Genomic DNA, 15,415 nt, shown 5'->3' with positions numbered 1-15,415 from the left:
AAAGAATGGGAAAGTATCAAACCCACACGAACTTGCAATCTCCTGTACATTAAAAAATGTTTAATAAAAATGGGCAAATGGCCACGTAACCCATATATATGGAGGTCTCACAAAATGCCATACTTCCATGTTGTATCATAAGCCTTCTCAATGTCAAAGAATATTGATACAAGATGTCGTTTGAGAAAGACTTCTCTGATAGATGTTTCAAGTTGAATCAGGTGGTCCACGGTGGAGTGTTGTCATAGGAACCCACACTGGGTGGGAGTGAAAAGGTTGTTTGATTCAAGGAACTAAATAAGATGAGCATTAACCATCCTCTCTAAGGTCTTACAGAGACAGCTCATCAAAGCAATTGGACGGTAGTTTGAAGGAATCTTGGGGTCCTTCCCAGGCTTAGAGAAAAGTAGGCCAATAGCCTAGTGCTAGGCATCAGGAAAAATATTCTCCTGCCAGATCAGGTTAAAAATAATCAGAAGAATAGCGAGAGAAGCAGGAGATAGATGGTGCAGCATTTCATATGTACATCATCAGGTCCAACTAATGTACTGCCAGACCCATGAAGAGCCAGTTTGAGATCTACCAATGTAAAGGGATGATCATAGTTATAGAGACAATCAGCTTGAAAGGAAAGAGGGGATCGCTCAGTCTGCCTGAGTCTTGATGGCTAAGAAGGTGGAGGAAGAAGCAGAAGTGCTAGATACCTGGCAAAAGCTTTCACCTAGAGTATCAGCAATGCTCCAGGTATCAACTACTTCCTAGCCATCAGAGAGCAAGATTGAGAGGAAGACAGAATTATATTGCCCACTGACCTTTCAAATCTTGTCCCATATGACTTTGGAACTGGTGGTAGAAGATATGTTGGTTGTCAACTTAATCCAAGATTCCTTCTAGCTTTGATGTCTTACCCACTGAGCATGTGCATGGGCCTGTTGAAAGGTGATGGGGTTTGAGACTGTGGGACATCTACGGAAAATACCCCACGCCCATTTTGGAGCCTTCCATAACAAGTGGCAGGCAGGATTCCACCATGGACAAGGATATTGTGGAAAACGTGCAAAGGTTTCAGGAATATATTGAGCAGCAGCTTGTATAATACAGTCAGTTCCTACAGCCACACAGTTAGCTATTGATGGCTTACAGACGATAGCAGGATCAATTTCTGTGAGAGCAGTGAAAGAGAGCCAGTTTGCATGATCCAGCTTTCACTGGGGCACCCAGGTCAGGTGGTATTGACCACAGCCAGTCTCTCTCAAAATTAGAGGAAAATGATCACTGCCTCGTGGATTATTGTCAACCCTCCATAAAAATGGGAGAATAGTGAAGGGGAGCAAATTGAGAGATCAATAGCAGTAAAGGACTGATTAGGTGCATGAAAATAAGTAGAAGAGCCAGTATTGAAAAGAGAAAGGTTGTGATCAGAGAGCATATGCTCTACAGAACAACTCCTCCTATCAATATCAGCACTTCTCCAGAGGAGATGATGTCCATTGAAGTCCCACAGGATTAAAAATGGAGACAGCAACTGTTCAATGAGAGCATCAAGGTCTAACTGATCATATGTCTCTCCACATGACAGGCAAAGAGAACAAACAGTGATGGTATGACCCAAGGAAACACGGATGGCTACGGCCTCCAAGGGTGTGTTGAGTGGCAAAGACAGGGTGGGCACATGCTGATCAACCAACAGTGCCACCTCTCCATGCAATTGTCCATCACACAGCCTGTCATTTCTGTACAAAGAAAACTGCTAAAAGGTGACTGTATCGGCAGGTTTCACAAATGTTTCCTGTAAGGAAAGACATACAGGATGGTAGGAAGCAATCAATGTTTTGATGTCATGCAGATTAGAATGTGAACCTCGACAGTTCCATTGTATCAAGGTGGAAATTTTTACTTATGTGTATGCAAATTTGGTAGAGAACCCTTCTGTTTAGAACCATGTGTTTTTTTCCCACTGTCCTTATTCATGGGAGGTCTATCGACCTCCATGGATCCTGCTTTGGGTCGATTGGGCAGGTCTTTGTTTTCAGAATGGGATTCCAGTGACTGAGGATATAAACGAATGATCGTTTTGCATCTTGGGGTGGGCAAAGAAGATGTATCCGATAAAATGTCTGTACTCAGAACCAAAGGAAGTGGATCTTGGAATTTGTTAGAATGTATGTATGGGACAGAGATGGGTGTTGAAGGTGATTGATCAAATTTTTAACCATGGAGGTAAAAAACTTTTTAATTGTTTTGAGAACGATTCTTTTGATGGTACAGAGAGATCTGTTTGCACTCCCACTGCAGTTATGGAATGAAGTGCAGTAGCATCCATCTGAGATGAAGCCGTGGACAGCAACTTTCAAGCCTCAGAGTAAGTAATGTTATGAATCATTTTTAAATGCTGCACCTGTTTTTCTTCCAACCATTTAGGGCAAGAATGAAAGCAGGACAGGTGAGAGAAATTGAAGCTGATCCAATGAGTGTCTGTTTCACACTCATAGGTTGCAATGAGCACATGTCAAGGAACCACAACATGATGTCTTTGAGTGATTGAACTGCTTACACTGGAAATGTTGGAGAGGGTTTGGAATGTATAGCCATACCGTCAATTAAGATAAGCTGCCTTGATGGTGGCAGGTGGATTTGGTGATGTAAATGTCAGAATAAGGACATTGGTCTGCATCATAATTCCATCTTCACGAGTGGAGATACGCCTCACTGCAGAAACTCCTAGAGTGGAGAAACCAGCGAGAATCTCCAACTCTGGGATGTTCTTCAAATCCCTCATGATGAATTCAAAGTAGCATGAAGTGTAACCTCAACAGATATATCCCCAATTGCCTTTGAATGCAAGAGGAGTTCACTGTGTTGAGATGGAGATGTTTCCATCAATATGTCACCAGATCAAAGCTTTTTTACTAACTTTGGAGAGCCAGCAAGTCCTTCCAGTCCCTTCTGAATGAAAAATGGAGACATTTGCCCTAAAGGTTTGTCTGAAAGAGAATGTAGGATAAGAAAATGAGGTACAAAACGTATTACAGATGTTGAAGATCGCTACTCAGAATCTTCAAGACGTGGTTGTTTACCTATGAACTGTTTTTTCACTGTTTTATTTGTTTTTATTTGGAAAATCCATAATAAAAAAAGGGAGATTTCGGTGTCCACTGACCCCACCTACCATGGAGCCCTATGGGGTGATACACTACAACATTAAACAAGGACACTGCAGAAACGCCTGGGTTTCATGAACACTATACCCTATACCCAAACATAAGCATCAGATATGATGTCCAGAACGCCTGTTGAGAACATCCAACACTGGTACTTGGTTGACCCTAGCCCAAGTGGACCAGCCAACTAACCTAAGGAGGGCCACCTCAAGGCTACCTGCCTACAGGAATTCAAGGCCAAAGTGGTGTGTTAGGGTTGAACCCCTCAACCACCAGAATCTTCTCCTACCCTTCACAGGTTGCCACACAAGGCAAACACATTGGTGGATGTTTAAATCCCAGAGGAGGTAAACTGAAACAACAGAACCTTCCCTGGGAGGTCCCCTCACCTCGTATAGAAATACACACTGAGGGGTCTCCAAGGGAAAAGAAATGCCACAGAAGATACCTGGGTAAGGAAATGGTGTAAAACAGAAAAGAAGGAATGCATACACAAGAGCAAGATAACCCAACCCAATGAGTACTGATAGTAGAGGAATAAACTATGGAGGTATAAAGCAGAAGCAGAACACAATAAACAAATAAGAAAGCAAAATACTTATAGAATCTTTTAGAAGCATAAATAAGTGTGTCAAGTAAAAGACAAAATTAGGAAAGGAAATACAAAATGATAAAGATGAAAAGAAAACTATAAGTGAAAGAGAAAGTCAAACAATCCTCGAGCTAGTCAGATAGCTACTACAGATAGGAAAATCAAGAAAAGGAATTAAATTTAAAAATCGGGATATGTGGTATAAAACTGGATGTAAGAGGGCACAGCAATAAAGGTATCAGGAAAAGAGCTATGAGAAAAAGAATACAGTATAAAACACAATAGCAAGTAATCCCTACATAACACTATTGAAGTGATTAACAAATTTTCTTGCCTTAAAACAATCTATGCAAATCACTTATCCTCTTCAGGTTAGAGGTTCGAGATTTCAAGTAGTATCATAATTGAGTTTTAAAATATTGCCTTTAGTTTATCATGCCTACATAGTTATATCTGAGACCTCATATATTCCTATCGTGAAGTGGCACTGACTAAATAAGTGACCAAACTGTATGTACACTTTAAACTTACACAGCTAGATGATATGTTACACACACACACACACACACAACCGAGAGGCTTGATTTGAGATGATGCTATACTTTCAACCACCAACTATTTTAATACAGGAGATATTGCACAAATATGGTTTCAGTTTACTAATATCCAAAATAGATATTAGCCAAAAGATTTAAATGTTTGATATATTTTACACTTATATAAATATATAATAAAAAATACAATAAAAAATTGCATAAATAGGGTTTTGATGCAATACCATCTTTTATTCAGATACAAACCTTAATTTCTGCCTTGGGCTTTGAATAGTTTTGTTCAAATTCCTCTAATCTAAGAAATGTTGGAGGAAGAGGACCTAGTAGTGGAGGGTGCCAGTTTCTCTTGGACCTCAGAGATATACTAGGTTTCTCTGGCCTTAAACCAACCTTCTCACTTGTTCTCTTGGGTAAGGGAAGTGTCTGGGACATGTGAGATTGAGGAAATGACCTGGACAGTTGGCAGCGCAGTTGAGCCTGCTGAGATCTACGAGGTACTGTTGGAGAAGAGCTCAATGCTGATGGTGAGGAGTTCCCAAGAGCAACAGCTGGAGAGTGGGCAGGACTTTGAGCATATGGAACTGCTTGTTGATAAGAGGGTGGTGGAGTTGCAGGGGAGTAGCAAGGTGGTACCTCAGCATTCTCTGTAGCATCCAGCTCTGTTAGTAAACGTTCATTTTCATTGTCAGTGCTCATGGATAACAATTGATCTATAGTAGCATCCACTGCTCCACTGTTAGCACGTAGCACTACTTCTATCACATCTTCATCCATTTCAGGAAACATTGTTTTGAAATCCCTCATAGCCTGATGAAACTCCAGCTGAGTCACTGACTGGGCCTGCTCGTTATGTTCTTGTTGTTGGTCTTCATTCACAGTAGCCATATTAATTTCAAGTACTTTAAATTCAGCAGGGTATTAGTTCTTTCATTAGTTTGCTCATGAATATAAAAAGATACTCTAAAGTTGTAACATCATGACAGCCTTCCCAAAAGCATTTTCATATACTGTTGAACTTGAGTCATTTAAAAGCAAGTTGAGCATTATTTAATACTGGTTTATTTCTTCTAGCTCTGAAAATAAAATAAATGAAAAATACATAAACAACATCTTTATGGGTTAAATAACTTACTAAATTATTAGTAAATTGAACTAACAGTAGATCTTTTCATACAGTAACATATTACTGGCAAATGATTCAAAATGATAATAATAAAATTGATAAAAAATGTAGAGTTTATCTTAGTTTTCTGTGTTCCACTTTTTTTGACAATTTGTCAAAAATGAAATTTACTCTAAGGGTATAAATGTGTTTAGAGCTAGAAACAACCTAAAAGCAGGTTGGTTAAAAACATCTATAAAAAATATGTTGAACACTAAACATAAAAAATTATAGAAAATGCATGGCAATAATAAAAACATTGATATAAATGCAAATGTTAAACACTTTTTTCTTCTTTGTTGGATATCACATAAAAAAAGAAAAAGCTAATATTACTCCTCATATAAAAATGTTTCTATTGATAGAAATAAACTAAAGTATGAAAAAAAATAATATAACAAACTTTAATGTCATACTTTAAGTATTTGACAACTGCAATGCCATTTCACAGCTACTTTTTGTTGTTGTTAACAACATCACTTAAGTACAAGCATGAAAATAACACAATCTAAACCTCAAATGATCAAAAAAATGCATTACTGAAATTCTTAATAATTTTTATTCATTTAGTCACTAGAATCTCAATTCTAATCATGCCCCAATGTTTACTGGTTAAACAGGTATCCTACAAAACATTGCAGATAACTACTAATTGCTTATCTGTGTACAAGACTCCACAAAATTGATTTAAGAAGTTTGAGGATCTAACTAGCAACTGTCACCAATGATCATTAATTGTGTACTCATTTTACACCAAATCAGTGCCAAGGTGGTAAATCACATTTCAAAATAAATTCCACTTGCAAATGTGACAGATTTGAGACTCCTCAAATTTCAGTTAAGCTCTACAAAAATATCTGTACTTGTTGTCAGTTTTCCCAAGGCATAGATCTGACTGCAGCTGTAACTTGAAAAAAAAAAGTTGTTTATTTATATGGTCAATAGATCTAGCTTTAAAGAACACAAATCATAAGGCTCATTTAATATAGGAAAAAGGTATTCTTAAAAACATTGTTGAATATGTGAAACTAATACCACAGGAAACAAAAAAACATGATAAGTAATAAACTAATAAAATTAACATGAGTGAATATTAAAACACGTCAAGATAATTTAAAAAAGAAAAAATGAGAATACACAGCCTATTGTACTGAGCAACAAATTTCAGTTATTAGTTTCTGCAGAGGAGGAGCTATTGCAGGGAAGGAAAACAAAAGGGTCAGACAAGGATATGGATTATGAACTGAGAGGTTTAGCTATAGGTGATTCCTTGACACTGATTGTAAATAGAATAGTCTACACTAAAAGGGAGAAAAGAGTTAGATTATGGTACCCTGGGAGACAGGTGGAAGACATAATTAACAGAACAAGAGATAAAATGATGAAGACTGGCAATGATGCAGTCTTTGTTGTGCATGTACATGTAATGATATAAGGAAGAGTAAGTCAGGGAAATAAATACTAAGTATAAGGGGTTGCTAAAAGTATTTAAAGATAAATTAATTGTTTTAGGAAAACTGACAAAATCAATTATAAAGATGAAATTTTGAGTAGATCACTATGGCTAAATGTTAGGTTGAAATTAATATGCAAGTACTGCAGATTAGCTGGTTGAACTTACCTGATCAGTGAAAGAAGGGAGCTTTATGGAATGGATAGTTTACATTTCAATAAAATAGGAACTGGCTTGTTTGCTAAGGTTATTCACTCAACTGCAATGGAAGTTTTAAATTAGGACTAGTAAGTGAGGTAGGCCAGGTAAAATTAAATGCAAAAAATAAGATGCAGAGAACAATTTAGTATAGGAAATGATTATAGAAGTTAAAACAGTAAGCTTAATTGTTACTACTGTAATGCTAGAAGTATAACAAATAAAATAGATAACCTTAGAGCACTTGTAGGAATGAAGGATTTTGATATAATGGAAATAACTGAAACATGGTCAAATGTAGATAATTTTGATGACATTTCTTTGAAATACACAATAACAAGCTATTTAATAGAGACAGCATGTTAAAAAGGAAGAGGGAGGAGTGGATTTATATGTAAAATGGGAGTTACATCCTGTTGAATTTTAGTATATCAAAAATAATAACAAAATAAAAGAAATGACTTTTAGTGTGAATTCATCACTGACCACCAAATAAAACTAATTGTGAACTGGGCAGCTGAGTTATTTGAAGAAACTAAGCAAATGTTGAAAATTAAAAAAAAAAAATGTTAATAATAAAACAAATTAGAGTCTCACAGAAAGAAAAGAGTAGCTGCAAGTAAAAACCCAGATTAGCTCACAAAGGATATAAAAGATAAAATTAAAGAAAAGCACCACAAATTTAAGAAATTTAAATTGACTGGTGTTATAGAAGATCAAGAAATTTCATCAAACAGGAAATTAGGATAACCAAAAGGATGTGTGAAATAACTTGGCTGAAAACAAAAAAATTAATAGGGTTGTTTTAAATATATTAGGGATAAATAAAATGTAAGGATAAGGGTAAGACCTTAGAGGGATGACAAAGAAAGGCTTGTATCTGATGATTAGTGTTTGACTCGTAATCCGAGGGTCATGGGTTTGAATCCCGGTCGCACCAAGCATGCTGAGCCTTTTAGCCGTGGGGGTTATAATGTGACAGTCAATCCCACTATTGGTTGGTAAAAGTGTAGCCCAAGAGTTGGCAGTGGATGGTGATGACTAGCTGCCTTCCCTCTAGTCTTACACTGCTGAATGTATGGACAGGAAATCACTCAAGCTATCTAAACAGTGCTCTGTTGTAAGAATATCATTTTAGAAGCTATTTATAAACACATAAACCAAATCAAACAATATAAATTTCTCTTTATATAAATCATATTAAGTCTCAATGGGTGGTGTTCAGTTTTAGTTTCTTTAACAACTAAAGAATTCACATTTAGCAAAAAAGGTTCATAAAAGGTCTATTAGAATGTGCTTGAGAGATGAGTTACTTAACTGGAACAGATTAAAATTATTCATTTACTTTCTCTTAAGAAATTTTAGAATTAACTTCATTGAATTTTACACAATTTTCTTGAGCATTAATGGAATAAAGGCCTCCGATTTCTTTTTACATTTTCAATACATTTGGCATTTCTCTCAATCTTAGTATGATCTGATTTCTTTGTTTTACATTCTCAAGAAAACAGGGTAAAATGGCACAAGATTTGGAAAAAAAAACAAAACAGGCTAAGCTGCAATTAGTACAGTTTAATTTTTCTAAAAGGATGATGGGCTTATTGGATACATTGCCAACAGCAATAGTAGTAGTCTCCTTTACATTAAAGTAGTTTAAGAGGATACTCATTTATTTTCTGAAAACATTAAGAGCAGTTTAAATATCTGCTTTTCTTAAAATTAGGTGTGCAAGAACAGCTTTGAAAAGTCAAATGGTTCATTGCTGCTCATTTGGTATCTATATACTTCAGAGAAAAAAGTGTGCACATGTCTGTGTGAGTGGGAAGAGGGAGAAGATTTCAAACATCATTAAACTATGTTACATTCAAATTAAGTGTAGAGGAATATGGACATCATATTCATAAAGGAGGGTCAGATGTAGATTATACTACACATTGCAAAGGGAAAGGTTTTTGAGGAATGAACACCATCTAAAAGAAATAGCATTCAGGCATTAAAGGCTTTGTGCATTTTATTTATTTTTTGTTTATAGACACTTTAGAGTACCAGTACCATCACTCTATTGTTTTGATACTTGTCTCTAATACCCAGATTTTGAAAGCATCATTAGATTTGATGTCTTACAAGACAAGTAAATTGGTTTATCATTTCTGATCACCATATATGGGTTAAAGTCCTTTATACAAGAGCTATTTGATGGCTATGGTGTTATGAAACAGGTTTACCCTCACAATAACTGAGACACCACACATTCATTTAGAACTAGGAGTATCTAACCTTATATGCAAGTATACGAGTCACTTAACACTTTTAATTACTTTAAATATATAACAATGCCTTTAAATTTTATACACTTTCTACATTCAAATGTAAAATATTACAACCACATAAAGGTTTTGTATGAGAAGCATTAGTTCCTCCCTATTATTTAATTATAAAAGCTGGCTTTGAGGATATTTTATTTGAGTATTTAGTTTCATAAATGAAACAATCTTAACCCACCAACAAATCCCATGCTGACTTTAAATCCTTTTTTATTTCTGTTGTAACCTTGTAATCTCCAACAAGAACACCTGTTAGCAAGGAAATTTTGATTTTCTCAACAATCATGCCTAAATACTTCTTTTCACACACCATGCTTCTCACAAACATTAGAAATTTTTATACCCAGACCATAACTTCACATTTTGCAATATAAAATATTATATACTTAGATCCAGTCACTATGATTGTCAAGATATTTTTGACCATGAGAAGCATTTTCAATTAAAAAAAATTACTTTTACCAACATTAAAATATGATCTTTAAATTTAATAGCAGTACTGTTCAAGACACTATCCAAGTAATTATCCTAAATACAAAACTAATTCATCTAATCAGAAATTTCTTATCAATCCTTTCATCCCTAAAATCATTTAGTTTTTGTTGTTTTTTTACCAATTCATTAAGCATCCAACTTACTGATTAATCCTCAAGAATTATTCTGTCAAAGCATTTCTTACAGTTAAGATAATATAAACTGGGAAGACCTCATCAAAAAAAAAGAAGTATTACAAACAAACAAAAAAGAATCTAAGAAACTTATTCAGTAAGTAAGCCATTTTGAAAAGCATGCTAAGTATCATAAATTGAAAACAGGCTTCTTATATGCTTTTTCCAAGTTATTCAGGTAATTCCACAATTTTATTTCAACAAATACACTGTTCCTGATAAAAGGCCTATTCATAAAATGCTTCACACTTTTCAGAGTACTTAGTTTTCTTTGCAACATCTTTATAAAAGTTTAGCAACTAACTTCATGAGAATCTTTGTTTCAAAACAAATTTCTGAATTCACCTAAATTCATAATTCACTGAAACAGATTTTAACAAGATCTATCGTGGATTAATAGTTTAAAACATCTTTATAGTATAGCAATTATAATTTTTAGATATTAGGAATTTATTCTAAGGTGTTCAATTAATTTCATAATTGATTATGTTTTGTTAACTGTGCAAGGATCATATCAAAATCTTAAACAAAACACTAATTTCTATTATACCAATAGCTTTTAAAAAAAAAGTTTCAATTTGCATTAATAAGCATTTTTCTGACTAGGCAATTTAACTTATAGAATAAACTGTCATCAGCAATTATACACAAATGTTTATAACAGAATTGACAATTTTATCAAATATAAAATGTGAGTTTCATTATTTTCTTTGAAATAGATGTACAGAATGTCTTGAAATTTTAACGACCAAATAGTCCCTTGTTCTCCATTCATATGAAGCTCAGTCACACATTCTGAGGATTTCACCTATTTCAAGTATGTAACAATGTGATACATAAACATATATTAAACATAACAAAATACATCAAATGTTTAACACTTCAAATAATAGTTTTGATAAATACAGAAATATCAAGCACACATCATAACACATGTTCACGCATCATCAAAAACATTCCATTTAACATCAAATGCTTTTTATACTTCAAAGTAATTCCTTTACTCTGTAGAGTCAGTATCTACATCATTTTCTTTTGTATAAATCCTTAAAAATAAACACTGATGTTACTACTACGATTTGCCGACTGTATATGGCTTGGAACAATGACATAAAACAAACAAAAAAAAGGGGTGGGGGAAATATTTGGCTTAAACTTCAAATAAATCAGTGCTATTTAAATCCAGCTATAACCAACTGATACGAAGATTCTAGAGTGGATTATAAACTACTAGGATTATTAAGTTCACTGATCAAAAGTAACAGTATATACTTCTAATAATCATGATCTTTGGGCAACTTAAATAAAATCAAAATTTTATAAATTTAACTTCTTTAGTAGCCAACTTCTCTAGGTCCAAGTGACAAATCATTTTTACCCATTCTGAAATATTTTCAATTACAAAAGAAATTGAAATAAAGAATATGCTCATTTTCAAATACCACTTAATATCCATATGCATAACAATAAAGCTATTTATAATATTTGGGCAAGTATAAGACGACAATTCCACCAAAATTAATTTCACAATAAGTATAATCTGGAATTACTTTTTACTCACACCGGGCTCTGTTAGTATTATTCTTGTGTAAAGATATCTAACACATATGCACTACCTTACCTATCAGATGACGTCATATTGTGAATAGATTCTCGAATTACAATTGCCCATGTCTACACCGGGAGCTAATCGAACAAATGTCGGTCGAGGAATTAAATATTATCTTACGCAAAAACATTTTATTGTTGCAAACAGTTCTGGATTAACCAACAGGCAGACTAAGCACGTACTTAGGGCACCAGCATAGCAGAGGTATAAAATAAAATGATAATTTTTTTTTTTATAGAATTTGATAATTCAAAGAAAGTATGGAGGCAGACATCATAGGAAAAATCAAAACTTTGTTAGACTTCCTTACTCTCCACTACACAATCTTCTCCCATTTTTATTTTCTTTTTATTACTTATTTTCACCTAAACCAGGTCTGTATTGATGAACTTGTATGTGTGTTTTCAAAGCACACTGTGTACAGTTCTGTAATTTAGCACACTTTTGTCAGTGGAATTATGACACTCATCTTTGTGTTTGTTTTTGAATTTCGCGCAAAGCTACACGAGGGCTATCTGCGCTAGCCGTCCTTAATTTAGCAGTGTAAAACTAAAGAGAAGGCAGCTAGTCATCACCACCCACCGCCAACTCGTGGGCTACTCTTTTACCAACGAATAGTGGGACTGACCATCACTTATAACGCCTCCACGGCTGAAAGGGCGAGCATGTTTGGTGCGACCGTGATTCGAACTCGCGACCCTCAGATTATGAGTCAAACGCCTTAACCCACCTGGCCATCTCATGTATGATGAGAACGTGGAATTGGTGAAAGTAGTAAATATCATGTATGATGTACGTATGCTAAAAATGGTATATGTTGTGTAATTTGATGTTTTTTTCCAAATAACTGAGACAAGAGGCAGTATGAAAAGTAACAAACTGAGTGAAGCACAGAAATGTGAACTGGCGGAAGAAAGGAAATAAAAAGTAATGAAATTATTAAAAACTTCCAAAGCTAATATCATTTTTCAAAGCGAATTCATCAAAAGCAACATCTTATTTCAGTATCACAGACACTGTTCCAAAATCTGTTGGTGTTTTAGAGACTGAACCTTCTTCTAGTGGTGACACAAACATCATTCCAGAATATGTGAATGTGTCAGAGACTGCATCTGATCTCTCTACTCCTGGTGGTAAAACAGATATTGTTCTAGAAAATGTGGATGTGTCAGAGACTAAACCAGCTCATGCTGAAGATAATAAGAGAAATGATTCTGGGTACGTGGGTTGATTTCGGTATCGATGATGCATGTTAGTGGATAGATCATGGAACGTATGATTGTCAACACCACACTGAGCCATTTGAGAAATCACGTCAGACTTTCAAAAATGGTGAGAAAAACATTTGAGAATGGCTACTCTATTCACCATCAACAGGGTCTATGTATTGTTTTGCTTGCAAACTTTTTGCACCTAAGCCGTCTTTTCTGCTGTAGATGGATTTAGTGATTAGAGTAATACCATGTTAATTGAACAACATGAAAATAACACCATTCACAGAGATTCCATGCTAACATTTTTAAATCGAAGACAGGGCTTTAGATTGACATAAAAGTTAGAAGAACAAAATAAAGGGGAATACTGGCAACATGTCTTACAGCGTGTTGCAACTGTAATTCAGACATTAGCTGAACGTGATCTGCTTTCTTGGGATCAAATGAGACATTTAGATTATTGCAAGATGGAAATTTCTTAAGATTGTTGGAGATTGTAACTCAGTTTGACCCATTTTTAGCAGGCCGTATCTCAAATATTGAAACGCTGGCACTTATCCAAGACAGTATATGATGAACTCATTGGTCTAATAAGTGACAAACTTTGTTAAGCTTTTGTAGATGAAATAAGAACTGCTGGGTACTTTAGTTTATCTGTTGACTTTACACCTGATCTGTAATATATCTATCAATTGAGTATTATACTAAGATATATGTCTTCTACAGATGGAAAATCAGTTGAACAACTTATAATATTCCTTAACCTGAAAAGGCACACTCGTAAAGAAATGACAAATTGAGTAATGCATTATCTGTGTCAAGTGTGCAAGATAGATTTCTCTGAGTAGTCAATCTTATGACAACGCTGCCAACATTTCAGAGAATTATAGAAGAATGCAACAGAAGATTTTAGAACAGAACAAATATGCCATATTAATACCCTGTGCTGTACACTCTCTCAGTCTTGTTGGCTACATTGCTGTTGATTGTTATCTAGTTACTTTATACATGTTCTTCTGCCTCAATACACAGATGGGCAGTTCTTGAAACACATTTCGGCAATGATTATGTGTTGAAATCTTTTCCTGATATTCGCCTGGAGGCACATGCAGTGGCAGCAAGTGTAATTCTTGACTCCTACTATGAGATTGTGGATGCATTATAAAGTACAGCTGAAGAGCAATCACAAAAGATAAAAACTCTATGAGAGGCAGGAAACATTACAAACAAGATGCAAGAACTAAAGTTTGTATTCATTTTGGCTAGGTGGAATTAAATTTTACAACACTTTCACAGCACAAGTAAAGCCCTTCAAGAAAAGAAATTGGATTTGAAAGCATGTGCAGACGTCTAGCATTCATTAGCAAACCATTTACATACTTTTAGCAATGATTTCGAAAGATTTAAAGACATATCAAAAGCTATCTTGCCTGAAACTACAAAAAAGTCCAGTCCTACAAGCGAATCAGGAAGAAACAAACAAATGATGGCAGTGCACCAGAAACAGCATTGAATCCAAGAAAAAAATTCGTGTATCCACTTACTATGTTACAATTGATACACTTGAAATTCATATGAAGTGGAGAGGTGAAGTGTACAAAGACGTATCAAGTAAAATTTCTTTTCTAAATGATATGGACTTACCTGATGAAGAATATTCACAAAATTCCCAAAAGCTAGTTGACTCATAATATATTTACCTGAACATGAATCTCTGTGGAGAACTACGGTAGTTCCATTGTTGTATATTTAATGAAACAGGAAGAACGAAATTCAGTCACATTGGTAGGTTGGTTGGTTGATTTAGTGTTTTATGGCTCAAAGCAGTCAGGGTATCTGCGCAAAACGTCCGGTATAAAGGTAAAAATAAAGTAAGTGTAGTAAAAATCATAAAAAGAAATGAAGGTAAAACAAAACAGCATTGAAAAACAGAAAAAGTATAAAACCAATGTTGACACCTAGTCTACAATGTTAAGAGAGAAAGCAGAGTAAGAGAAGTTGTAAAGGACTTTCTCTAGTAAAATGGAAATGATCATAACCCGCCAGGAAGACTAACAGGTAAGTAGAAGAACCACCGTCAGTCACCTGAAGTTGGCCTTTTCAGTCTGATTCCGGGTTATGGATCACTACGGCCAGTATCAGAAAGTAAAGTAATAAAAGTGTTAAAAGACATACAGCAAAATTGTAATAATAACTCACCAGGACAACTAACGCGTAGTTCAAACGGATAGTTCATACAGCAACGTAAATCACTTGAAGTTGGTCTTTCCGGTCCTGGTGTCGAGTTATTTAATGTCGTGGCCATATTCCCATTTCAAATCGAACTAGAGAGACTGAGACTCTTAAAATGGAACCAAAATTAAAAAGGTTTAATGAATTAATATCAAACACTTAAATGACATTAAAAAGATTAATGGTCATTAAAAAAATAAAAACTTTATTAAAGTGGACAGTGTCACCATCACCAATAACACTGTTTA

The 15,415-nt window shown here is 34.9% G+C and overlaps 1 protein-coding gene across 3 annotated transcripts in view; it reads right to left on the bottom strand.

Moving 5' to 3' along the window:
• LOC143240964 (CUE domain-containing protein 1-like) overlaps positions 1 to 11,892 on the bottom strand; it is a 61,304-nt gene extending 49,412 nt beyond the window's left edge. The window contains exons 1-2 of one of the 3 annotated variants that reach the window (XM_076484289.1): positions 11,734 to 11,892; positions 4,554 to 5,380 (exon numbers count right to left, since the gene is read on the bottom strand). In XM_076484289.1, the coding sequence (XP_076340404.1) occupies positions 4,554 to 5,192 (639 nt within the window). In that variant the 5' untranslated portion in view covers positions 5,193 to 5,380; positions 11,734 to 11,892. The other 2 variants (XM_076484288.1, XM_076484290.1) reach the window with 2 other exon arrangements.
• Between the last annotated feature and the right edge of the window lie 3,523 nt (positions 11,893 to 15,415).

The sequence above is a fragment of the Tachypleus tridentatus genome, chromosome 13 (genome assembly GCF_004210375.1).
Source record: "Tachypleus tridentatus isolate NWPU-2018 chromosome 13, ASM421037v1, whole genome shotgun sequence".
Taxonomy (NCBI): Eukaryota; Metazoa; Arthropoda; class Merostomata; order Xiphosura; family Limulidae; genus Tachypleus; species Tachypleus tridentatus.
Note: the sequence above shows the minus strand (reverse complement) of the source record. Positions and strands in the feature narration are given on the sequence as shown.